Here is a 24914-nt window from a genome sequence, read left to right on the forward strand (position 1 = left end):
TTTGCAAATGTGCAAAACAACCAGCTTCAAATTTAACAGCTGGCATGTAAAGTGGACAGAAGTTGTCACTCACAGATCACACTGGTAAAAAAACAAGTTTTCTGTTCTCTATATTCTCCTGTAAGAGTTTATGTATCAATTAGTTATTCACATATCTCCACACCGATAACCTCCTTTCAGCAGGACTGCAATCAGTCTCTTTTCAGATGCCTTTATATGTCAAGGTGCCAGGTTTAAAACTTTGGCCTTGCTCTATAATAATGGCTGACCCCAAATTCATTAGAGTCCTAGGAATTACTGTTTGTTTTTAAATAGCTTTGAAGAGAGTTTATCGTATGCTCAATATGTGCTGTTTTATGGCGCAATGTAAATTAAAAACAAGGCTTTCAAAACGGGAAAATGAAATTTTCTGCTCTAATTATCAGGAAATAGTAAGAGAGGCCATGAGCTGGTTGGATGCACAGGAGAAGAAGTTAGCAAAGTTGCTGATCGACACAGAGAATGAAACATATTATCAGAAGTACAAAGTAAGTTTCATTTCATATTTAACTGCTTCTGTGCAAAGAAGGTATGTTTCTGGGAACATTTTTAGTGTTTTTTCATCTTCATTGCCTAAACTGAAGCATAAAATAACCTTTGAAACAAGAGCTGGAAATCTGACAACGCATTTGATAAGTGCCCTCATACGATTGAGGGAAGGGTAGGATAAAATTCTTATGGTTAGGAAAAAGATATATGCTGCTTGGTTTCTGAACAGAGAAAGGGGTTTTTTTTGAGAGAGTAAATTAGTGTGTTTTAATTAATTGACATAGTTGAGGACTTGGACAAAATTCAACACATAGGCCCTTTATAGGGTTACCCTCACAATTTCTGTGATAATAATAACAGTAGATTTTACCCAGCTGACAGTAGTAGTAGTTGTAGGGTAGTAGTTGAAATGTTTGCTGTAGATTGTGCTGAAGTAAAATTTCCTTTAGTTTATATTGTAGCCAGAGTTCATAATAAAATGGCCCATGGGGGACAGTGAGGGGAGGAATTTTCCCCTTCTCTTGGTGGGAGGGGAGAACCATGTCTTGGCTGCACTGACATTATATTAAATACAGATTTTGCTGGTGAATGGCACCTATAATTTCAGACACAAATACTGCCTGGAGACAAGTATACCTCTTCCTTCCATCTTGCCTTCCCATGCTTCACACTCTTTGAAGTTAATGGAAGTCATACCAACCTGTTCAAAGGCAGTACTTGGCTCCATGAGCTTCTATCTGAAGTCTTCTTCCACGAATTAATCTTTCTTTTTATCCCTAGGAAATGATATCATTTATCGAAGCATTTAACCAAGGAAAAAAACCCTTTCTGCCTGTGTTGTCATCAAAAAGAAGTGAAGCTGAGCTGAGTGAAGGCCAACAGCAGATAATAAAAGAGTGGGATAAACTGATCTCTCAGGTCAGAGGCATTTTTAGCTCCCTTGTTACCAGCATGAGCGTGTTTGATTAAGAAGCCTAAGTCTACCCCAGGAAACTTGCACAGGGAGAAATGGGAAGATGATTCTTTATTTGGATTGGTAAAAGAGGTTTTGACCCTGAACCTGAAGTCCAGACAAACTGAGTGGTGTACAGTGCCTGAGAGGAGGCAGAAGGTGACTTTGTATTACCCTTCTGAGTCCTGAGCCTCAGGACTGTGAAACCTCTGCAAAAAATGGCATGCACCTGATTATCTTTGAGCACTCTTCTGATCAAAGTTTTTGGCCTATTTATGCTTTAAAGGTTCTTTTGGGACAAAATTATGGCTCAAATAATGATGCAGCTGGCACAATTGTGTTCATATATTCTTTCCCATGGCATGGATAGTGATACAGTGAAACCTGGTTGGTCAGTGCTTTGCAGTGAGTTTGACTGTGTCATCTTCCTCTGCCATGAGTGGGGATGTAGTGGGCCTTGCTGGTAATTGCTCTTTATGAAATGATGTTCCCCTGTCAGGCCCATGATGAAGGCTGTCCAGTGCACCCCTGTTTTGCCTCTGTTCTGTAGTTTACTGTATATTTCCCTGTTGCTAGGCCTTGAGATGGTCACCAGCCAAGGACAGCAACTGCCAAATTTACTGTAGTATTTACAGAGAATACAGGCTGGAGAGCAAACCTGGGTCTCAGGTGAACATAGCGGGTTAGCAGCTGACTTCATTGGAAGTTCCCTTTTCTCAATGGTGACAGGTGTTTATTTGGTTTGTTTTGCTGGGGTTTTTTTTCCCTGGAATGTTTTGAGCATCAGCTTATGGAGTTTATATCAGTATCTTAGGGATGGGAAAGACAATAATAGTGAGAAATTTAATCATTTGGTTTTCTTTTTAAGATTAATGAATGGAAAGTGAAGCTAGACCAGATGTTGCCCTCCCCTCTGGATAGCATTGAGGCTTGGCTTCAGGAAGTAGAACATCTGGAGGCAGAAGATTTGCCTGATTTACAGGACCCATTTAAAGCAATGTTTGTCTTCAGAGAAATCATCATAATATTTAAGGTATGCTGATCACAACGGAACATTCTGCTGGAGTCTGACCTAGCAAAGCACTTGTTATGGAATTGCTGTTTGACATTTTAGGAAGTGGTGTGTATATGTTTATCTTCTGAAGATTAAAAGCTCTTCTGAGCATACCTTTGAACAATGATGAATGTAATGAAATAACTGCATAAGTCTATAAGGAAGGTTTTTGACTTCACTGGGGTGAAATTAAATTTTACTACTGTCTGAATGAGTAAACTATGGTATTCTTTTTTATGTGGTTCCTGCAACTCATTTGTTTGTTAGGTAGTAACGCAGGGTAATTGCATCCTTATCTTTAAATCTATGCTTAATGCATACCTGTTCAGGAAAGCACTTGGGCTCAGGGTTACATTCCAGCGAATTCACGAAGTTTGTGTGTTGAAAGTTAAGTATTTGCTGAATCACTCTGTAATTCCACTCAAAGCAATAGGAGGTATTTTGATAACCATGCAGGTGATTTATTCTGATCTTGAAATCATTACACTGATAATAGTTTAAATGTCCTTTTGAGTTTGAAAAATGAGGAGAGAGTAGATGCGTTGATGCCTTGTTGATCATCACAGTGCTGTACTTGGTTTTCTTATGAGCGGGGGGAAGTTGGATGCTTTTGTGACATGTCTTTAAAGAGAATTTGAAAGAATGGGAAATAGAGGTTCTTGTGAGTGGCTTGATAACATCTCTTCTTTGTACTATTGCCAGTGAGTTCCTGATGCTTTTCAACTGGTAACAGGTTCGCCAGACTTTAGCCATTTTATCTATGATTTTTGTTGTTCAGCCTAAGTAGTTCTGGCATTTCTAAGAATGAGATAGAGATATCATTGTTTTAGGGGTTTCTTCTTTCCCATTGAACATGTAGATAAAATCATTAAGTTCCTTAAGAAGAAACCCAAGATACTTAATTCCTGTCAAACCCACTTTTCCTGATGGGAAGACATTCTGCTGAGAATTCTGCCCCCCCCGGTGTTTTAGTATGTCTCATGTAGAGATCTTGTTGCCAAGGTGGTTCCTTATAATGGAAACTTTACTTTCTCTGAAGATCAATGAAATTACCTACCAATATTCATAACTGTCTGACTGTAATAGTATTAAGGTTACAAAATCAAGGATTTAAAACCTGTGCACTACTTTTGGGGTTGAGGGCTGCCCCAGGATGTAGCCATTTCCATTAACGTGTTTTGTGGCAGGTTGTATTACATAGAAATGAACTTGTAGCATACTTCTTTGTATACCACTTACGAATATGCTTATATTCTGTGCAATGCATTTTATGTTTGATTTTTACATAGGGAATTTGGTGCTCAGACACATGCCTGTGAAATATTTCCCAACCATGTGAAACCGGCCATCAGAAGATTAATGTGATATGCCATCAGCATGGTGTTAGATGGACATTTATTGAGCAGTCAGATAAAGTATTAAGCAATAGGGATGACATAATAGGTTTATTTGGGCATCCACAGCTTCTCTCGGCAACCTCTTCCAGTATCTCAGCAACCTCACAGTAAAGGATTTCTTCCTTTAACCTAAATTTACCCTCTATCAGCTTAAAGCCATCCCCCTTTGTCCTATCACTGCCTGCCCTTATGAAAGTGCAGAAAAACTGAGAGGATGGGTAGTGTTGATTCACGTTCCTTAACTAGATGCACAGTGCTAAGAGAAATCAGGCAGTACTGCACCAAATGTGCACTTGACGAGGTGATGAGATAAATACTTGCGTTGTACTTTTATGAGTAAAGACACTGGAATATTGTCTTGTGCTGGCTAGTTCTTAATAGCTCTCACCCTAATGGCAGGTGACTTGCTGATTCCCAGATAAAATACTCTAGAATTAACATGAATGGCTTACCATGTCTTTTTCTCCCCAGGGCTTAATGGATTGTTTTGATTCTCACTGGGACGCCCTTCAATCATTTAAGAATGAAGATGAGAAGAATACCCCACTAGTCCTGCCTGAAAAGTTAGAGGAAATGAAAAGAAGGTTGTGATCTTCAAATTCCCTCTACTTTGACTATGTCATATTCTAGCTTTGCTATTGACTTGCTCTGCTATTCTGAAAAAAGCATATAATTAATTTATCCATGCCTTGCAGAAAAAGAGCATTTTCCCCCTAAGCACAGATTGACTGTTAAGTGGAGCAGGCACTTACTCACTTATTCACTTATTGGTCCAATGAATGTCTAATTATGTGTACAGAGTGGAGCTCATCAATGGGACCTTTTCAAGTGCCTTTTTCTAGTGTGGATAGGAAACATCCACTAGGGGTAGAAAACATGAATATTTTGAATGTAAAAATTTCTCTGGGGGCAGAGATTTTGAAATTTCTAGTTTCCACCTTTTAAAATCACTGAGGTTGTGCAACCCCATGTATCTGTTGGAGGATGTTTTACAAAATGGCCGGTGAATCTGTGTCCGTAATCTGAGACACTTTGACATACAGATGGCAGATGCTCCTTTTCTGGATATTTAAGGTTGTTCATAACTTAAGCAGTCAATATTGACTCAAAATTGTTGCTACTTAAAAAAAATGAACTGTTGTTATCTTAAAATTTTGCTCCTGCCATATCAAAATAGTGTTTACATATATGTAATTCTCAGTTTTTAAGCTAAAAACCTTATCCATTAATGCTTTCTATATCAAATGATTTTGAATCAACGTTTAGAACATTTCACTGTTTGCAGATTCAGCAATATTCGTTTCACAAACTTCAACACCTTTCTTGAATACCACTATAGACTGTGCTCAGCTATTGCCAATGAGATTATGTTAAAGCTAAATATCTGGGACATGAAATATGGGACAAAAGAGTCTGTGGAATCACTGCTGGAAAGTTGGAATGTAAGTTTAAAATATATATATCACACCCTGACAATAATTCTTCCCCACCTCTCTTTGAGTCAATATTGTGTCTGTCCTCATCTGAAGATACTACAGTAGTTGATAGAAGAATGGCAAACTTGTGAAATCTGGGATTTATGTAAAGAAGGACAGGTAGACTTCCACAGAAGTTTTCTTCCCACCCTCAGCATCTTCCCTTTTTACTCTACATAAGAGTTCTTTCTTCAGTTTGGAGAAATAGAGCAAGCTGTGACTGTACTTTTCTCTCTGTCCCTTTTTTATTCTTTATTGTGAAGATTTCTTTCTTTCTAGACTATAGAACCAGCAGTAGCAGCCCTTCCCTAGCTCAAATCAATACAAACCTCTCTGGGGTAGTTCTGTAGTTTCTATCTTCAAAGCCAACTATCACTCACGATGCTGGCTAATACTGCCTTTTGCTGTTGCCTTTTCCTTTTTCCAGCTTCCTTACCTCCTTATGCTTCATAGTGAATATGAATTGTCTTGTTTCATTTTGTGCTTAGCTCAGCTTCAGGGCGCAAGTTATTAAAATGATGCCACGTGTAAGCTTATAGGATGTGGTGGATTACCCTTCCCCAAATACCGACAGAGCGTACTGCATAAAGAATAGAGGCAGAGATGTGAAAATGCTAAAGCCATCAATTTTGCTCCATTTCTAGTTAATGGGACTCCTTGTGAATTCCATTTTAAGAGTTTCTCAGAGACTTTTCAGAGTGGCACATCACTAGTTAAATTAGTGGGAATTTCACCAGCCTTAGAACTGTGGAAGGATACAGCAAGAGGTTGTATAAATATCAGTTTTTCTGAGCAGTATTAACCTTCCCTGTGGTGGGATGGGAGTACAGAGTTAAATCTGTGTTGAGTTTCTTATTTCAGTTGGTTTCATAAATACTTAATCATGTTACTTCTATGGTTCTGGTTCATGGTTCATATTATTTCTACGGTTGTGGTCTTTCTTGAGATGATAGAATATAGAGCTTTCCCAAAGATTTTAAGGCTTGTTGCTGCTCTGCTTCTGGTCCCATGATGTGCAGTCCTGGCTGAGTGGTGGTGTGGTGGCCCAGGTTTGTCACAGTCACAGCAGAGGTTGTTCTGTAGCCTGCTAGATAGGGTGTTTGTAGAAGTGAGGAGCTCTGGGGTGAGATGCCGCTCAGAGTGGGGCTGAGGATCAACCCTCCTTCCGTGGGTTGAATGTTCAAAGCAGAAATCTCCTCCTCTGCTCCCATTTCTTCCTCTTTCACTCTTTCCATCCCCAGTTTGGACCTGACTTGATCTGTGGCAGGAACTAGGCATGTCAATATTTCTGTGCATGCAGGGAAACCCACCTTTCATCACTTTTCTGACGTAGGTGACTAAATTCTGCCTGGCTTCTTCTAGATGCCATTTCTCAGTATTGCCCTAGGGCTGTAACTTTTTGAAATAAGCAACCCTGACTCATGCAAAGCTGTGACTCAGACAATGGCATTGAGGAATTGATATTCTCATTTAAGTTACTCTCTGCATGTGCAGAAAAAAACGCTAGGTCTGTTTCAGACTACAGGGTGCAAATGAGTTGCTGAATGGGCTTTGCTCAATTCACTTTTAAGAGCAGGTTTTAGGCTTATATTTAAAAAAATATATATCCCAAGCTGCATTTTGTACCTAGTTTTATGTAGGTTAGTGTTACCCATGCCAATTACTTTTCACTTTGGGCAGAATTTCATTGAAGAAAAGAGACTTGAAACACAACTAGAAACTGCTACTCACATCTGTGAAGATTTGAAAAACAAAAACATAACCGGTCCTGACTTAGGTAAGTTTGTGCACATAAACTGATATGAAGACCTCTTATTTTGACCTGATATGCTGTCACCAGTTTTACTTCCCTCTTATGTTTTGTGTAAAATACTGCTTCTATGTAATTAACCTCTCTGTTTCCAAACGTGTAACGCTATTCCCTGTTTGATGTCCTAGCTGGAAATCCTCAAGAAATTAACAAACTGTTTAAGACAGTGGAGTCAAAGATTTCTGTGTGCAGAGACTATATTTCCAATGTAAATACCACCCTACAGAAAGTCCTGTCTTCCTGGAGTAATTATACAGAAAACATCCATTTACTAAAGACGTGGCTGGAAGAAAAACGAAATGAGCATCCAAAAGAGGTAATGTAGTGACAGAGATACTTGGAAGCCTCGTGGAAGGAAAGCATTATGTATGACAGTGGTGGTTGTTATTGCTTTTCTGTTCCTCATGTTGGAAAAAAGCTTTTGACAGGGTTCTGCTTTAAATTATTTCAATGCCTCTGTCTAGATCCCTGCTGAGATCCTGGCAAAGTGGAATTTGGTACATGGTTCCTTAAATGAAGCTGGTAACTATCTCATTGAAGTCAGCAAAGACCAAGTTGGATCGAATATTGCCAAAGAGTTGAAGAAATTGAACAGGAGATGGGCTAAGTTCATCAAGAGAACACAGTTTGTAAGTTACTAGTTTCATATGACTCTTTTGCCATGTAGCCTTCAAAGTCCTGTTTTCTGGACTTATCAGCTTGCTAATCAGAGATGAATAAATCTTTCAGTCAACTCAGTATTGCCAGGTTTAAAACAGGAGGAACAGAGAATACACAAGGGCATTCCCTTCTTAAGTCTTTGTGACTCAGTTGAATGCTCTTTATAACACATTGGAAAATGTTCTACTTTTTAAATAGAAAATTTTAAACCACTTATAAAAGGAAATCTTATTGTAGAATAAAGCTCTTTATTCAGTTTTAGAGATGGAAGTAATCAATTTGTTAAGAGCTTGTGAGCCTTTGCTAAATTTTATAATCTGTGCCTCAGCTAGTAGAAGAAATTATTGCTGCATAGATGTTTCTAGGGTTGTGCCACTTTACACTAGCTCACTTGACAGGTTTTTAGGCTGCTGTAAATTCCTATACAACATGCTTCATGTTACATATATTACATTTCCTAGAATGCTTTCACAAGAATGACATTTTCATTCTGCCTGGGAATACTGAAGCTCTTAATTTTCTAAGCTGAGCCTTTCACTGACATTTATTAAAGGAACTGCTGTGACATTAAACGGTGGCAAATGATTACAATATCTTTGTAGATGAGCTTAGTGAGAATGCAAGAAGATCAAAGGAAACATATTCCCTAGGGCGGGGGAAATCCAACGTTTCCTAGAAAAACCCTTAGTAAGAGATGCTTTTAGGAAATACATTCATGAAGCAGAGATAAAGAGGCCTCTTGCACCCTTACAAGGCCTTGAGGACGTCAGGAGTTATTTTTCTGGCATTGCTTTAGACATTATGACTATGATATATATACTACTTTTTTTTTTTTTTTAATACAAAAAGGCAAGGGCAAATGCTTGAGCTCTGGCCTGTGACTGCTGGTACCATTAAACTGTTAGCACACTCCCTGGTCTTGATTAGACCAGCACCAGCTGGGGGATGCTGCAGCCCAGGAGTCATTCTCCATGCTAGTGTGGCTGTGGCTGCTTGCTTGTAGGGGAGGGGAACAGGTTGTGCTGTTCCACCTGCCCTCTGGGTTGAAAAACTGAGCCTCGCATGCCTTATGCATTTATTTCTCCTTTGATCACTGTTGGGTGCAAAAGCTGGGAAGTAACCTAAGTGGTGACTGCGTGTTGCAGGAAGGTAGTGGAGAGACACATGAACTGGTGATGGGATTGAACATCTTACCCTGCTCTTTGTTTATAGCTTGGTGAAGAGAGCACAGATGCTGCTGAAAAGACCAGAGAACTTCCAGAGAGCTTGGAGAAAATTGAAGAGCTCCCCGGTGGGCTGGACAGCTGGACAGCAGAGAGTGGGCACCTGCTTAGCGAGATCAGTCATGAAGGACCTGTGGAACCTGAAACGGAGCAACATTTGCAGGTGAAAATGGAAAAATACTGCTTACAATACTTGTTCATCAAATTCTCATCTTTCAGCATGGAATTCGTGGCTGGGGTAAAATGAGCCATCACCAGCGAAGCAGAAATGAATGTGGATTTTGTGCTGTAACACTGGTAAAAAGTCAAGGCAATGCTAGTGCTTTGATATTATTTCCCAGGATCACTCCCAGTTGAGCTATAAATGAGTCTTCCAACATCAGTGTGTCCAGATGACAAGCAGGTGCCAATGAAGTGCCATTGGTGCTACTGATCAGCAGCTTGCTCTTGAGTGATATTAATTACTCCCTGCCCAGTACAACATTTGCAGCAGTCTAAAACGTTGCAAGGTGCCAAACTGAGAATTTCCCCTCGTCATACGGTCCTTTCTAGCACCTACCTTCCAGTGCAGGGAGGGCGTCTGGGGCAACTTTGGCTGTGTTGAAGGCTTTCCTGTCAAAAACTGGAATACTTGAAGTTTCATTTTTCAGGAGCATGCAGGGTAATTTGTGTATCTCAGCATATAGACAGTTGCTCTACACGTCCACAATGAGCACTGATGAATTTCTTATTACTTCCACTAGTCTCTATTATTACCTATATTTGTCTGCCAGAGATTACTACCCAACCCCACCCCCAGCAGATGGCAGGTGGCAATATGTACATGTAACTCGTTAGCTTCAGTACAACGTCAGATTTGTTTTCTTCACCTGCCAGTGAAGGTGAGACTGAAGAAGGATGCCAAGCTTTGCACTAGAGAAGCTGGAGCACTCTCTTATGTTGCCTTTTGTTATTTCTGCAGCAGGGCCAGTATAATCTAACGGTAGGAAGATGACCGCCAGAAGGGAGGTTTCGCTGGAGCTGCTCTAAGTGCTAAAATTAAGCAGAAATCTTCTTTAGTACATTAAATCCACTTACAGTAACTGTGAACTGGAATTACTGTTAGTTTACTTTTGGTTTGTGCCTTCTTGCACTGTATTTAGTTGGCAGAATTATGAGTGCGAGCCTACAAAAAGAATCTATTAATATTTTTATAATTATGGGCATATGTTTATAAAATAAGCCTCATTTTGCAGTGTGACACTAGTTTGTTAAATAACAATGAAGTAACTAAATACAGCCTCCAAAAACATGACTGGTGGTGTATCTCCATGTCTGCGAGCAGAAGAGATCATGTCGCTTATTACCTGCAGTACAATAGGTCGGAATCTAGAATAAAGCACTGATTATCATTAGAAGAATGCTAACTGACAACTTCAAACAGGAAAACGTGTTGAATATTCATAGATCAAAACAGCTCTCCAAACGACATTTCATGATAAATATTCAAATACTGCACACGACTTTTGCATGCAAAATGCTCAGCTGCTTCCTGCTTTTTAGTACTAAATACCACAAGAAAATCACAGCCTTAATAGGTGCTTACTTTTGGATGACTTCAGGATCAGACAATGCATATCCAAATGTGTGGTTTGTACGTTCATTTGGAAAGCTATTTGGATGGGAGCGCATGTTTAAAAAATACTTGTAATTGGCTCTGAGGCAAAGACATGAGAGGTATCACATTGACAGACTGTTTCAGCAAACAGAATCCCCTGTGGATGGCAGCAAATGTCTTTCTCTACACAGAGTTTGCAGTGCTATACACTGACCACAGCTGGAATGTAAGATTTTTCTTAGAACAGGTATTGATCATCCATGATCAAGATTGGCTTTTTCATTCAGTTCCTTTAAACAAAAAGACATAAATGCCGTAGAGACTTCTAATGTTTTTCATTCAACCAGAGCTTGGCTGCAAGGGAAACCTCATGCCAAGAACAAGTTGTGGCAGCAGAAGAGATACTGCAATCCCTGACGCAAAATGTTTCAAGTCAGTTGTTCCAACAGCATTCTTACGCCGCTGGACTGCAGGCACGAATTAAAGAAGCCAAAGACAAAATAGACGTACTACTTTTTTTATTGTTACTGTACTTTATACACACAGACATCTTGTCTCTAATTTTAGCATTATGTGATTATGAAGACTCCTTGTCAGTCATGTAAAATAGAAAAGGCTTTATACTGTTGGAATCAGTCTCCAGACTCTTGCTGGGGCAAAACCAAGAACATCTCAAAGATCAGTATCTCAACCAGAAAAACTTGAGTGATGTTATGAAGCAATAACTTTATGTAATTACTGACACTCAGGCATGTTCTGAAAACTCTCTTTCTTCCAAGGCTGTCATGGGTGACATGAACAACATCTTGTCCAAATCTGAGAAGAGAGCTGCAGAGAAGGAGGCTTTGCTCAATTTTGAAGAATCCCAGAAAGAACTAGAGGCCTCCATTTCAAAGGCTGTGCAGCTTGTCAGTCAAAAGTCCAGTCCTGAAGAATCTATTTCAAGATATGAGGTGGGTTTGTTTTTCTAGATAGCTGGATTTGAGTATTTCTTAGTGCTGTCTAGTCTCTAAAAGTCTAAGGTACCACAGTGAGAAAAATATTCGCTTTTTTTTTATAGTTATTAATGCTTTTCTCAGCTTTTTGATTTAACACTATTAGCATGTATTATCTTAGCAGACAGTTTGGAGAGGGACTTTACACAAGAGCACATAGTGATAAGACAAGGGGTAATGGCTTTAAGCTGAAAGAGGGTAGATAGAGATTAGATATAAGGAAGAAATTCTTTACTGTGAGGGTGGTGAGACATTGGAACAGGTTGCCCAGAGAAACTTGGGCTGCCCCATCCCTGGCAGTGTTCAAGGCCGGTTGGACGGGGCTTGGAGCAACCTGGACTAGAGAAAGATGTCCCTGCCCATGGCAGGGGGGTTGGAACAAGATGATCTTAAGGTCCCTTCCAACCCAAACCCCAATGATTCTGTGATTCTATGAATATAGAAATGTAAGTGTGTACGGCAGTTTATTCAGGACCTTGTCTTAAATTACTCCATCACCTCATCAGAACTCCTTATTTTCTGAACTACAGCTGTTTTTATTGCTTGATTAATGATTCCCATCAAGAATACCATGCTTGAATTCCTGGACAGGTTTTTAAAGTGTTATTATAAATACTGAATCTCCTCCTTATCCCAGTGTCAAACTAGTAAAGAAAGTGTCCAGTCTCAAAATCTGGATCTCTTAAAGGGAGGTCCTTAGTGAGATATCAAAAATGGAAGTCCCCAAATTTGTGTTGCCTCATCTTGCTCAGTGAGGCCTGGGCAGTCATGTGGCGGGAGCAGCGCAGAGCCTCGCTCCCAACTGTCTCTAGGGCCCTATCGCACTGATGCAGGCCTCTCACCCTCTCTCTGACAGGCCAAGGACGTGGCCACATATATTCCCTAGAAATGAGGCAGAGTTCAGGGAACTTAATCTTTTTTTGGTACCAAATTTTCCTTTAAGAGAGGAGTTACAAGACAAACACGTGCTTTCCTCCAAAAAGCATACACTGATACTGTCTGCAGAATGCTCTTGTACCCACCCATGCAAGGGCCACCACAGCCCATCCACGCAATGTATACATGCTTTTTTTTTGTATACTACTGGTGTACTTTTATTAGGTAGATAAGCTACATTCAGTTTTGTTTGTTTTCTTGCAGGAGTTTTTTAATGCTCTGGACAATGAAGTTCTTGACAAATTTTTGGAAGCAGCTGAACAACTGAAAAATCTTTCATCTGATCATGAAAAGCTGGCGGTGGAAGAAAAGAGTAAAGATGTTCGTGAGAGATGGGAGGTGAGGTAATATAGGAAGGAGGATCCACTGTCTGTTCTCATTAGGCCTGGCACCTTTGAAAAACAATTCTTTTGTCACAATGTGTTCTGTGGTTTTTATTTACTTAGTAATAGTGTCTCACCACCTCACAAGGACAATGTGTTTCAATCTTGCAGGCAGTTCATCATGAAATGACATCCTGTCTCCAGCTCATAGTAGAAAGGGAAAAAAAGAAATTTAATGCAACTTTAAAAAAAATCAATAAGCAATTGGGCAAAGAGAAGAAACTCCTCAGCATGGATAAAACCAAAGGGCTCATCAGGGAACATGAGGTACCTGACACACTGCCTTTCTGCTCACCTACCTTTCTTTGTGAATGCTTTGTCTGCCATTGCTCCTTTTTAGGTACGTTATTGCAGCATGTGTTTGTAGAACATGGCCTTTGTGCTGCCTGTTATGTAAACACATAACAATGAGGTCACCCAAATTATTGCTTTACCTATTTTGACTGCAGATGTTAGCCTCCTTGCACACTTTCAGAATTGTTGCATGGATGGTATCTTTTTTCCATTCTTTATTTTCGTGACAGCCTTGAAACATTGAAACAGATTTACCTGTGCAGAGTATAAAGATAAGAATGATTACGTGTTCTGCCACTCCCTTGATTTGTTACAGTTGCATAGATGGTGTTAGGTGCCTTCAGGTGAGAGTATCTTCTCACAGTGCAATAGCTGCCCTTTACTACTGTGTTTGTGCTGTATATAAATGAACCACAGAATTAGACATAAGAAGTTCATGTTTCTCTTGCCAGAGTGAGTTACGGTGAATCTTACATATTGCATAAGCAATGGGTTTCACACTTCGTTGCTTCTAGTATTTTCCTTCATCTCGCTTTTTGAGATGCATTGATCTGGCCAGCTTACCACTTATAATGGTAAGAAATTGCTCTGTTGATGAAATTCTGGTCTTTACTGATTTTGGTGGAGTTTTAGTCTTTGCTTCTCATGGGTTCATGATCAGCAAATATTATGTATGCAAGAGTAAAGAGAAGTAGGTGTTTTCAGGTGCCTTCTTCTGCTCATATTTTATTAGATTTTTAGTATATCTTGATTTCACCATGGGAAGTATAAATATTGATGGGAAATATTTAAAATAGGTTTTCCAATTCTACTTCTTCTGTTGTTAATGGGACATGTCAGCGTGAAGAGGATTTGGGACCTCTAAAGTAGCTAAAATTGTAGTAACATAATGAATTTCAAAATCCAGCAAGAGTCAGTATAGTCTTGTGAATGCAGGTGGGGAACATGTTGCCAGAAATCCTAATGTCTTTCCTGGCTCTATTTGAAAAAGAATCGAGGGAAAACAAATGTTTCTTTCCTGGTTTGACAGCTTACATTTTCAGTGCACTCATCCGAGAAGACAATGGAAGTAGAAAAAAATGTATGAGAATAATAACATATCTGCATGATTTAACATGAGGTTGTTCTATTGTTTTTCTTTGTTTAGGCCTTTTTTTCACACGAAGGCAGCCTAAGGGAACTTAGCAAGTCATTAGAAGACCTTAAAATATTGGGAAGACTATCAGAAGAAACTGTCCCAGGGATACGGATGCTGACTGCAGACTGTGAACAAAAGCTAGAAAAGATTGAACAACTTGTGGCAGATACTCACACAGCTCTGCTGTCTCGAGCTGGACAAGGACACTCATCTAAGAAGGGGTGGGTGACTCAGTGCCTAATGTGTTGTAGCTTCATGGAAGTCAGATGTATGGATAGATTTTATGATACTGTAAATGTACGGCCAAGTACATTGCTGTGGGCAACTGTACATTTAAACATTTAGTATTAAGCTTCATAAACTAGGAAGTACGATGTTTGATTACCTTTCATCACAGAGGCACTGTTTTTTAATCATTAGCCAGCATTTCTTTTTCCCTTTGTATTTCATGTTTTGCTCTTCAGCTGAAATTTCTTTTAAACCATAGGAGCTCCATTATTGCTTCTGAGAATGGAGAAAAGCCCGGTTCTTCCCAACAAATAGATATCGTTTCAGTACAGGAGGTAAGAAGTCTGTGGTTACTGTAGAAAACGGTGCTCTGTCTAGGGGAGATCATTGCCAAAAGGAAAAACCGATTATTTCTCTTCCTATTGTTATTGTGGTAGGACTTCAGGCCTCTGGTGTGATGTCAAAAACCCATTGTGCTCAGGAATGCAGACTAGTAAATACTGAAAAATAACATGCAAGGAACAGCACTAGGCATCCGAGGAGATTTCTCCAACTTTGCATTTTATTTTTCTAAAGAGTGGTTTTCAGGTGCAAGAATCATGTGTGAAGCTATGTTCAAGTGCAAATCCCGCCTAGTGTCCCAGTAATCTGACTGAGTTTCAGAGCACAGAGAAAGAAAAAATAGTGAGGAATTGGAGATATTTGCTTTAGAAAAATATAGGGAGAAACAGAACACATGTATATTCTTAGAAATAACTTCAGAGAGAGAATATGCTGCACGTTGCCATTTGGATGCCACAGAAGATGTCTCATTTAGGGTAAACATTAATGCAAGTAAGGCTGAAGGCAGCTCATCAGACAGCCTCCTGAATGGTCATTTATAGGAAGGGACCCACTGCATTTACATGAAGTTTGAAGATATGTAGGAATTGGCTGTTAAGAAGGAACGTCTCTTGTAAGGCTGCTAATATTGTCCCTGATAAAATGATGAAATCTGTTCTGAATAATCAAAAGTATGAATTGTATAACATCAGCCAGCTTCAAACTGAGTAGTAGAGAATATGCTGGAATACAGGCAAGAGACATGCAAAAGCATTTGGTATAAGCAGCCTGACAAAAGCTGCAGAAGACAGTGCATTGTGGTTGCCCAAGGATGTCCATGGAACTGCAGCAAAAACTTGCACAAGTGAATTGTGCTTGCCAGGGACCCACTATCTGTGGAAGGAATGAATGACCTGGCTGCAAGTCTTCAAAAATTTGCTCTTTTGGTTCATGATAGAATTTAAAAACAACTAGTATTCATGAATGGTATCTCTCATCTCCTGTGGGACACATGAGTAATTAGTCTTTTATGTTTGTTGGTCTTCACTATTGACACATGACGCAGAGGTCACTGTCAGCTTTTTATTTTTACTTAGTCCTCAGGACCTGTTGCAGATACAGTTTTGGAACCAGATGTGAAACATCACAATGGAGAAAGCTGTGTAAAGAAATTTGAGGAAGACGGTGATTTGCCCATACCAGCTTTATTAGAGAGGTAATTTTTAAAGGATAAAATGCATGTATATTAAAAGATGATACTATGCTAGACATTCATAAATTAAATGAACGTACTGAACATAGGGTACGCTTTTGCTATGCAGAACTCTGTTCTTGTTCTACTATAGTTTACTTAATATTGCTCTGTAATTGATAAGAAAGCACTGTAGTAGCTAAATGTTTCAAACATTAGGATTTTCTAGCAAGAACACTTAAAATTATAAAACTTCTTCCGCTCTTTTCTTGGGCCAGAAAAATCTGTACCTGCCTTACTAGTAACTTCAAATATTGCAAAATTTTAAAGAACTCTCATTTTTACATTCATAAAACTGAATGTAGAGTGTGCAGGCAGGCATTCATACTTGAAAATTAGCCAGATGAGTGATTTCTCAGCTGTTTTATACGCTTCTCATTTATGCCCATTCATTTGGGACTTAGGTAAAAATATGCGTTTGCAATAGACTGTGCTTATTTTATATGATAATCTGTTGGTCAGCAAGTCCCATACCCTGCCATGTTCCATTAAATTACAAGTAATATTGTTTCTGCAAGTGATTGCTTCTTTCTTTAGCTATAATACACAGATAAGGAACATGGAGGAACTTTTACGAATCAGCAGAGATAAAGTAGCATCTGGCTTTACTGATGAAATAAAAGGCACTACATGTCTTCAGAATAAGCTGATGGAACTACAGGTAAGTATTCATATTTCACAAATATACTTGGTGCCTAAATTGCTGTTTTCTCACCTCTCTGCTATGTGTATTGCCAAGGGAAAAGGAGCATCTTTACAACCAGGTTTATTAGAAGTAGAGGGGAAATCAAAGGTTTAGCTTTCAGGAGAACTTCATTCCTGCTTAGCACTGGAGTTTTGCAAGTGTTGCTGGAAGAAGAAATTGGTGTCTCTTGGTTCGTGATCTGCAGGCTGAAATAGGTCTAGTGTTAAAAATATCTATGGAAAGCAGCTTTTTTGTCAGCAGGAGTGGTAAGTGATGGACCATGGTCAGGGCTGGAGCAGTCATAGTTGAACCATCCAAAGGCAGTGGTTTATGTGCAGAATGAAACTGTTCCAGGACTTACAACTTGATGAGGTTTGTGAGAAGCTTAAGAGGATGATAAAAGGCCCATAATTGATATTGAAGAATTTATTACTGCATTTTTTCAAGTCTTTGTTTGAAAATAATACAAAGCTTATCTAGCATCTGAGAACTTGGTTCAGTTCTACGTTGGTTTTTCATTCTTTTGAACAGAGCTAAGTTGAGCTATTTTCCATTCATTCTTGTAGTAAAAATGGTTGAGCCATATTTCTTGAACCTTCTCTAAAATGTAGCTAAGATATATATCTGACCTGGGAATTTTCATCATAAAAAGTTGATGGAGATTTGCATGTAGCTAAGAATGGAGTCTTGAAGAAAAAGAAAGCAATAGATATTACTTTTGGGTGATGTTTTCACTTTTTCTGTAGACTCTTGTGACTGTAATTTTATGAACTGTCCAGTCCATTGAGAAATACGATATCATATTAACGCAGTTAGCACTGCATATCTTCCAGGTGATAGAGAATGAAACCAATTCTGGTTGGACACAATTGGAAAACATCTCATCTACCTTGGAAAATCTTGTGGTTGAAGCACAGCAGGCTGCTATCTCTGAGAGAAGAGGCAAACTGAAAGGAGAATGGAAAGAGCTTCAGGATATTATAAGTACCAGGTATAGAATAACATTTCATGATATGAGCTAAGGAACACTTCATTGTAACTAATGTGTGTATTGTGAGGGGAATAGTGTGCATTACAGATAACGCCTGCACATTTTTAACCTTTAAAAAAAGTAATTCATAAGATTAAGCTTTTCTTGATTATCCTTGCTTCATACACACGCTGCAGATAGTGCGAATCTCGCCAAGAAGCACAGCGCCAGATCTTCGTAACATGACTGTGCAGTAGTCCCATGTTTGCTGTTAGTTCCTTCAACCTTTTGGTTAAATTCACTGGGATTCATGCTGCTTTTCTTATAAATCAATAGAAAAACTCCTTTGACCTCAGGAGGAGGAGGATCAGATCTGTTAGTCAATTACATTATCTTCATGGCTTTTTGTTCTGTAAAATGTGGAGTGTCTTTTCTTGCTTGTTTTCACAGTTCATGTTTTGTTACCTTTCTTGTAGAACAAACTCATTAAGGACTGCACTGGAAATTGTTTTGCCAATAGAAAATGAATCCATTCTTCTATGTGAATTAGATCAGCGGCTGAAAAAAAAGGACATCCAGCAGTTTAGTCTGATGAATAGTGATCTTGCTTATAGGGAATTAAAGGTAAGAGAAAATGCAGACACCACACCTTAGCCAGAATATTTTTTTAATGCATCTAGTAACTAGAAGACTTCATGGGATTTTCACTCAGGAGTTTGGGACCACTCACAAAGCTTCCCAAATCTTCTAAAGACTGTAACAGCATTTTACTCTCTTCGCTTTAAATGTCATTGTTCCTGTAGAGCCAGACAGGGACCCTCAGTAGGCTCTACTGTAAAAAGCATGGTCATGAACATTTCATCTTAGGTTAGGACTTTCCTTTGATCCAGATTTACAGTCTTCCCTCCTGGCTTTTGTATCACTTATTTGAGTTATTTACATAATGTGGTGTTAATCTGTGAGCCAAGCTAAGCTGCCAGTGTCATATCTGCTGAGGTGCCTGAGCACACCTCAGGATGATTTTGGAAGCTCTGCATGTATGCAGTGTCTTGTTCACCTGCTATCAATATCTTACACTTAGGTTCTGCTTTGTCTATTAGGCAGGGTTAATATTCATAGAATCATAGAATGGTTAGGGTTAGAAAGGACCTTAAGATCATCTAGTTATAAACCCCCTTCCATGGGCAGGGACACCTCACACTAGAGCATGTTGCCCAAGGCTCTGTCCAGCCTGGTCTTGAACGCTGCCGGGGTGGAGCATTTACCACTTCTTTGGGCAAGCTGTTCCAGTGCCTCACCACCCTCACAGTAAGAACTTCTTCCTTGTATCTGACCTGAACTTCCTCTGTTTCAGTCTAAACCCATTACCTCTTGTCCTATCACTACAGTCCCTGATGAAGAATCCCTGTCCGGCATCCTTGTAGGCCCCCTTCAGATACTGGAATGCTGCTATGGGGTCTCCACACAGCTGTCTCTTTTCCTGGCTGAACAGCCTTTGTCTTTGTTTTCACAGTCCTCACTCTCAGACTTATCAAACCAAACTCCTTTAGTCTTTTTCTGCATAAGAGACTGTTTTTCCAGCTGTCTGTTTCCAATTTTCTCAGCCTTACTTCATATGTGAGGTGCTCTAGCTGTGCAGGACTGGAAGTTTGCATTTGTCTGCCTTTGGCTCTCAAGCAAAGTATTGTTTAGATGTCTCAAGCTGTAGGGCAGAGAGCATGTGCACTCTCTGTCTGAGATTACTCTTTTTGGCTGGAAGGACCCTGAATCTTTTCCCAGCTCTTGGCACTTTTGGAGTTTCGTAACACTGACACACTGCTGTTCACCTGAGGGCTGTAACCAGGTAGAATACAGACTTCACCAAGAGATTTTTAACTGCATGTAAGTCTCCTCCAAAAGTATAGCACAAAGAACTTAAAAGATGGCAGAGTAACAAACATCTATGTGCCTGCCTGTGCTCTGAGTGATCTCCCACTGCAAGAGCCTGCTGGTTTCAGACCCAGGACTCTCATCATCTTTCTTTCCTTTTTGTCTGATTGCTGGAAAGAGGCTTGGGGTTTCTCTCATGCTGACCAAATTCCCTGTGTGTGGTGATTTTGCTGTTTCTTCCTTCCATCCACCAAAGTGCAGATTAGGAAAAAAGGGGTTTTCTTCCTTAACCACCCTGAATAGAATAATATGAATAAATAATAAATAAAATAATAACTGCCCTAATAATATAAGTTTAGTGCTTCTTTTATTGCTGGTATAATTTGGTTTTCAGTCGTAAGTTCAGCTTGAATGCAGGATACAGGTTTTCCTTCACTTGCTAACACTGTTGGTCATTCTCTCAATTTTAGGAGCTACAGAGATCCATATTAAATCAGATTGAAGTGTGCAAACAATTGGAACACCTTGATAGTTCAGCAAGAGATGAATTTAATCCAATAGATCTGCAAGCTGCAAGTAAAATTATGATTTACTATCAAAACCAGCTTGAAGAAATGAGCCATAAAATGCAGATCCGTGAGACAGTCTTGAAAGATCTGGAAGCTTTCATGGCCTCATTGAGGAAGATTAAGTCTTCCATCAAATGCCTCACAGATCCCCCAGGTCAGCCTGAAATACATGGAAAAGCATTGAGAGAGGCTGCACAAGAAGTTTCTTGTATGGCAGAAGAAGCTAAATGTTTGGATGAACGCTTGAAAACAGTTGATATCTGTTTGGAAGATTCTGAATGTGGGAGAAAGACTTGCTGTGAAAACCTTGTTCTGATTTTATCTGAAGAGCTAAATGTGACTTATGATCCCTCAAGTGAGCAGAAGCTTACAGACGAAAAAGACTTATACAAGATTTTTTCCGCAAAAAGCAGTGAACTCCTTAAAAGCATTCAGGATCTACGTGACAGAATTAACAAAATAGGCTTGAAGGATCCAACAGTTCCAGCTATTCAACAAAGGTGAATTTGTTTTTAAAGCTCTTTCACTTTCATAATTTCAGTGAAGTCAGAGGGCCTGTGGCACCTTCACTGAAATCTGAATGTGCTGTGAAGCATCTGTGGAGCATTGAAAGAAGCAGTGAACTTAGGTTTTATTTGTTCTGCCACAGTCTAAATAAGGAAGCCTTCTTCATGTTTTCTTTTCTTTCAAACTCCTATGTATGTGTTTGTTTGAAGCAGCATTAATGAAGAAAAAATAGGAGAAGGTTGATTGTTACGATCTTAATTTTCAGTGAGAAAACTGTCAAACAGGGAGATGGGTCTTCTTGCTGAGCACTAATGCATGTGGTCCAAAACTCCGCAGTGTAGAAGCCTTCTGTTACTTTATCACAACCTGAGAAAGCCAATAACATGATATGTATGTCTCAGATCATGTTATCTGTTTTCAGAGGAGCTTTGTGCAGCCTTGCAGAGGATGAATAAACAACTTACTGGAAAGGAAAAAAGGGAGGGGAGAGGAGCTTATAAGATGTGACCATTTTTAAGTTGTGAAATCCCACACTATGGCATAGCTTCCTTTCTTAGAGCATATTTTAAGATAGCCAGAATGCACTTACCTTTTAATACAAAAGAATTCACTACGTTCGTACAGACCCTATTGGCCTCTAGGATTTTTGATTACTTTCTCAAAGGGCTTGGGTCAGCATAACTCATCTGAAGGACCATGTCAAATTACAGAAACTGAAGATCAAATTAGACTTTCTATGATATCATTTAATATAGTGTGTGCAGCTCAGGGTGATTTCTTAGGAACTCAATAATTACATTGGGGAAAAATCAGAGACTTACTTTAATATAAAGCTATATTTCATTTTTTTCCTAATGTAGGGTAAAATCATTAACAGAATTGGAAAAAGAATTGGATTGTGCTGCTGTTGAAATGAAACCTATACAAGAAATTGCTAATAAGCTCCTACAGATCAAAGAGGAAAAAGCAGAGGAAGCAAATGAAAAGTGCAGAGTTACAGAGAGATTATGGGAGGATACAAAACTCTTGCTTGCTGAATGGTAAGGAGAAAGGCTACATTTTAAAGTAGTATGGTATAAATAAGAAGTTTGCTTGTAAAATGAAACAACAAAAAAGCCTTAGACCATAAAGTAAATGAAATACTGATACAGTAGCAAGTGTTACTGTTAAGATGCTATAAACTGTCGTAAAGCAAAGAATTGTACATAGAAGTTTGCAGCCAGTGCTCCTGAATTTACATATTTTTAAGACATCACAGTCCCATCATTTAGCAGGTATGCAGTGATATGTTGGACTTAATTGGTACCCAAAATAAAAACCTGGCTGCTGCAGGGAATGATGTGTCTTCTGTATTTGCTGTGAATTTCATGCCAGCACATTAAAAAAAAAAAAGTCAAACTGAAGCAAATGAAAGAAGACAGCTGGAAAAACAGTCTCTTATGCAGGAAAAGACTAAAGGAGCTTGGTTTGGTATGTCTGTGAGAGTGAGGACTAGGAAAGGCTATGATTGATCACCCAGGGCATCTGTCCTTCTTTTATGGTTTTTAAAGGTGCCTGGAGGCTTTGCATGGACTGGCACAGTTCTGCTAATCCTCATGGCTTGCACAGGTGTCAGTGGGAATAATCTGTTTTCATATCCCACTGAAGGCTGGGCTGAGGTGGCATTTCCCACTGTCCAACACCCAAGCTGTTGTGGTATATGCTGCACGTTGTGTTCCAGTTTACTGGTGACTGAGCTCACCTTTCAGGTGGAGAGTATCATTCAAACAACTGCTCAGTTCACATCACAATTAAATGTAAATCAGAAGCATCCAATGGTGAAGGGAATTTCTGATTGCAAAACCTGTCCAAATACCACACCAGGTATCACACAGTATTGCAGGGTTTATGACTGGTACAATTTATCCCCCTTTTCTCTTTTCCAAGTATAGTAGTCAAACTCCCCGCATGTTTGAATATAGAAGGAAACCGACAAGAGGTTGAGGCTGCTGTTTTATGCTTAGGCTTTAAATAATACATCTCTTTTTAATAGCCAGGAGCAGTGTGCAAGGGCTCTGGAGCTCCTGAAGCAATATCAAAGCTGTAAAACTAGTCTGACCAGCATCATCCAGAAACAGGAGACTCTGCTTTCCCAGCAAACTTCTTACATGGGGAGGGAGAATTTGAACAGACTAATAACAAAGGTGAGTTACAAGAACTTACTGAAAAGGAAAGAAAAGCCTTTCCTGGGAGCCTTGATATGTAGGGTTGCCCTTGTACACTCAGCCTTCAGGGGGTATGTTAAGACCTTTCTTCCACTTCGGCTTCCAAAATAGATTTAGAGCCCATACCCTGGTTTTGTTTTAAGTTGATGTCTTAGTCGATGTTTCGCTTAGTGAATCAAGGTCTTGTTAAAGGGGAGGGATTAAAAAACCAAACAAACATACAAACCAAGAACCCAAAACAAACACAAAACCTCAGCAACATGGGAAAACTATGATCTAGTATGAAATAAGATGAAATCCTGTCCTACCAAAACTACATGTTGAAATCAGCCATGTTCACCCATACCCTTTAGAATATTTATTTTCTACCAAGTTAAACACCTCAAAGTGGGCAGTTTGTAACTATACAAAAAGAGTGAATTGATTTGTTACTAAGAAGATATTTTAAAATGTTGTACCACTGAAAGCAAAAATAATAGGTAATGCAACTCCTTGGGGCTGTTTGTTTCTCTGCCATCACTGTAGCTTAAAAGCAAGAATTTAGATCTGTATCGTCTCCTTGCTCATGTTGCTGGGTCACAGGCAGGGCAGTGGGGTTTGTCTGCACCATCCAGTGCTGTGCAAAAGTCTTCAAGCAAGCTGGATCAGGAACAGGAGCTGTAAGACTGTCAGCATGGCACATCTGCTCAGAGACTGGGCCATGACGGATCTATCTTGCTTCCCAGGCTGGAGCTTGTGTGCCTCACTGTGTGTCATTGCCACCAGAGACAGCCTGGAGCTTGCTAGCATGGTGCTGCCTTAGGATGTGGACTTCTGGAGGCCAAAATGGCTTTGAGTGATTTTACAGTGTTTCCTTGAGCTGCTTACATTTGTAGCATGCTTCTCTGCCATCACCCAAACTTTGGTGGCTAAACCGTGTTGTGGTTAGAAGCCATAACAACATAGCTCGGTATTTCTCCTCTCACTTGTCCTATGTCACAAAACGTACTTGGAAGGCAGACCTTCTGTATAAGAGCCTTGGCCTCTGTAATCAGCATTTGCTCCATGCTGTCTTTGATAGCAGTTAAACATTTGCAGTAACTTTTACGTTAGTTGAGGCGACTGAATGAGCAGGTGTTGCTGGACACCCCCTCAATTTAAAGTTTACCACTTTTTCAGGCAAAAATTGGGCAGCCAGCTACGTTCTTCTTAGCTAAATTAATACAATCACTGGACATAGTTGTCCATGGCTAATGGATTAGTGAACAGCAGCATGTCCATTGTGTCCATTTTACTACACAGGTTTCACATTTCCTGGCTGGGTTATATAAATGGCTGTTCAGATCCCATTTTTAGGCTTTCTGATGAAGCATCACCCATATGAACTTTTGCTCTCAGGCAGTACCTGGGATGGTTAAATTTAAGAAGGAATGTAAGAGGATTCTTCCTTCAAGCTATGGGGTGGTGTCTGTGTGTGCCACCCTCTGTTTAGCTGAGACAGAGTCTTTTCTTGGTTTCACCAGTGAGACTTCTGGCATCTTGTATCACTCAGGCTCCTGCTGCAGGGAATATTGCCTGCATATTGCTTGCTCACTGCCTGCATACCCTCGTCCCTGCTTGTATGGAGACCCCTCTCTCTGGTAGTCCTTCATCCTCACCCTCAGTTTTGCAATTGCCACTCTCAGAACTGTGGTCTGCAATAGCTGTGGCACAGTACAGGCATGTCCTTGAGGACTGATCATTTGTTATTTATAATTACATAAAATAGCAGCAGAGAAGGTCCTGTATCTTGTTCTGATTTGTGAGTGCTGCTCCGCTTGTCACAGTGGCTATAATGCTTGTCTCCGGGAAATAAGGAGAGCTTTGAATATCAAATTGCCGAACACTA

General features: G+C 39.6%; 1 protein-coding gene across 2 annotated transcripts in view; it reads left to right on the top strand.

Moving 5' to 3' along the window:
* SYNE2 (spectrin repeat containing nuclear envelope protein 2) overlaps positions 1-24914 on the top strand; it is a 188542-nt gene that overhangs the window by 32681 nt on the left and 130947 nt on the right. Inside the window, exons 10-31 of one of the 2 annotated variants that reach the window (XM_030482846.1) lie at positions 426-527; positions 1309-1446; positions 2349-2513; positions 4403-4515; positions 5217-5373; positions 7087-7183; positions 7345-7532; positions 7681-7845; positions 9089-9262; positions 11044-11202; positions 11476-11649; positions 12832-12966; positions 13122-13277; positions 14452-14663; positions 14930-15005; positions 16089-16207; positions 16781-16904; positions 17762-17919; positions 18375-18522; positions 20238-20836; positions 21704-21883; positions 22876-23026. In XM_030482846.1, coding sequence (XP_030338706.1) covers positions 426-527; positions 1309-1446; positions 2349-2513; positions 4403-4515; positions 5217-5373; positions 7087-7183; positions 7345-7532; positions 7681-7845; positions 9089-9262; positions 11044-11202; positions 11476-11649; positions 12832-12966; positions 13122-13277; positions 14452-14663; positions 14930-15005; positions 16089-16207; positions 16781-16904; positions 17762-17919; positions 18375-18522; positions 20238-20836; positions 21704-21883; positions 22876-23026 — 3690 coding nt within the window. The remainder of the gene's footprint in view (positions 1-425; positions 528-1308; positions 1447-2348; positions 2514-4402; positions 4516-5216; positions 5374-7086; positions 7184-7344; positions 7533-7680; positions 7846-9088; positions 9263-11043; positions 11203-11475; positions 11650-12831; positions 12967-13121; positions 13278-14451; positions 14664-14929; positions 15006-16088; positions 16208-16780; positions 16905-17761; positions 17920-18374; positions 18523-20237; positions 20837-21703; positions 21884-22875; positions 23027-24914) is intronic. The other variant, XM_030482847.1, reaches the window with a different exon arrangement.

The sequence above is a fragment of the Strigops habroptila genome, chromosome 4 (genome assembly GCF_004027225.2).
Source record: "Strigops habroptila isolate Jane chromosome 4, bStrHab1.2.pri, whole genome shotgun sequence".
Taxonomy (NCBI): Eukaryota; Metazoa; Chordata; class Aves; order Psittaciformes; family Psittacidae; genus Strigops; species Strigops habroptila.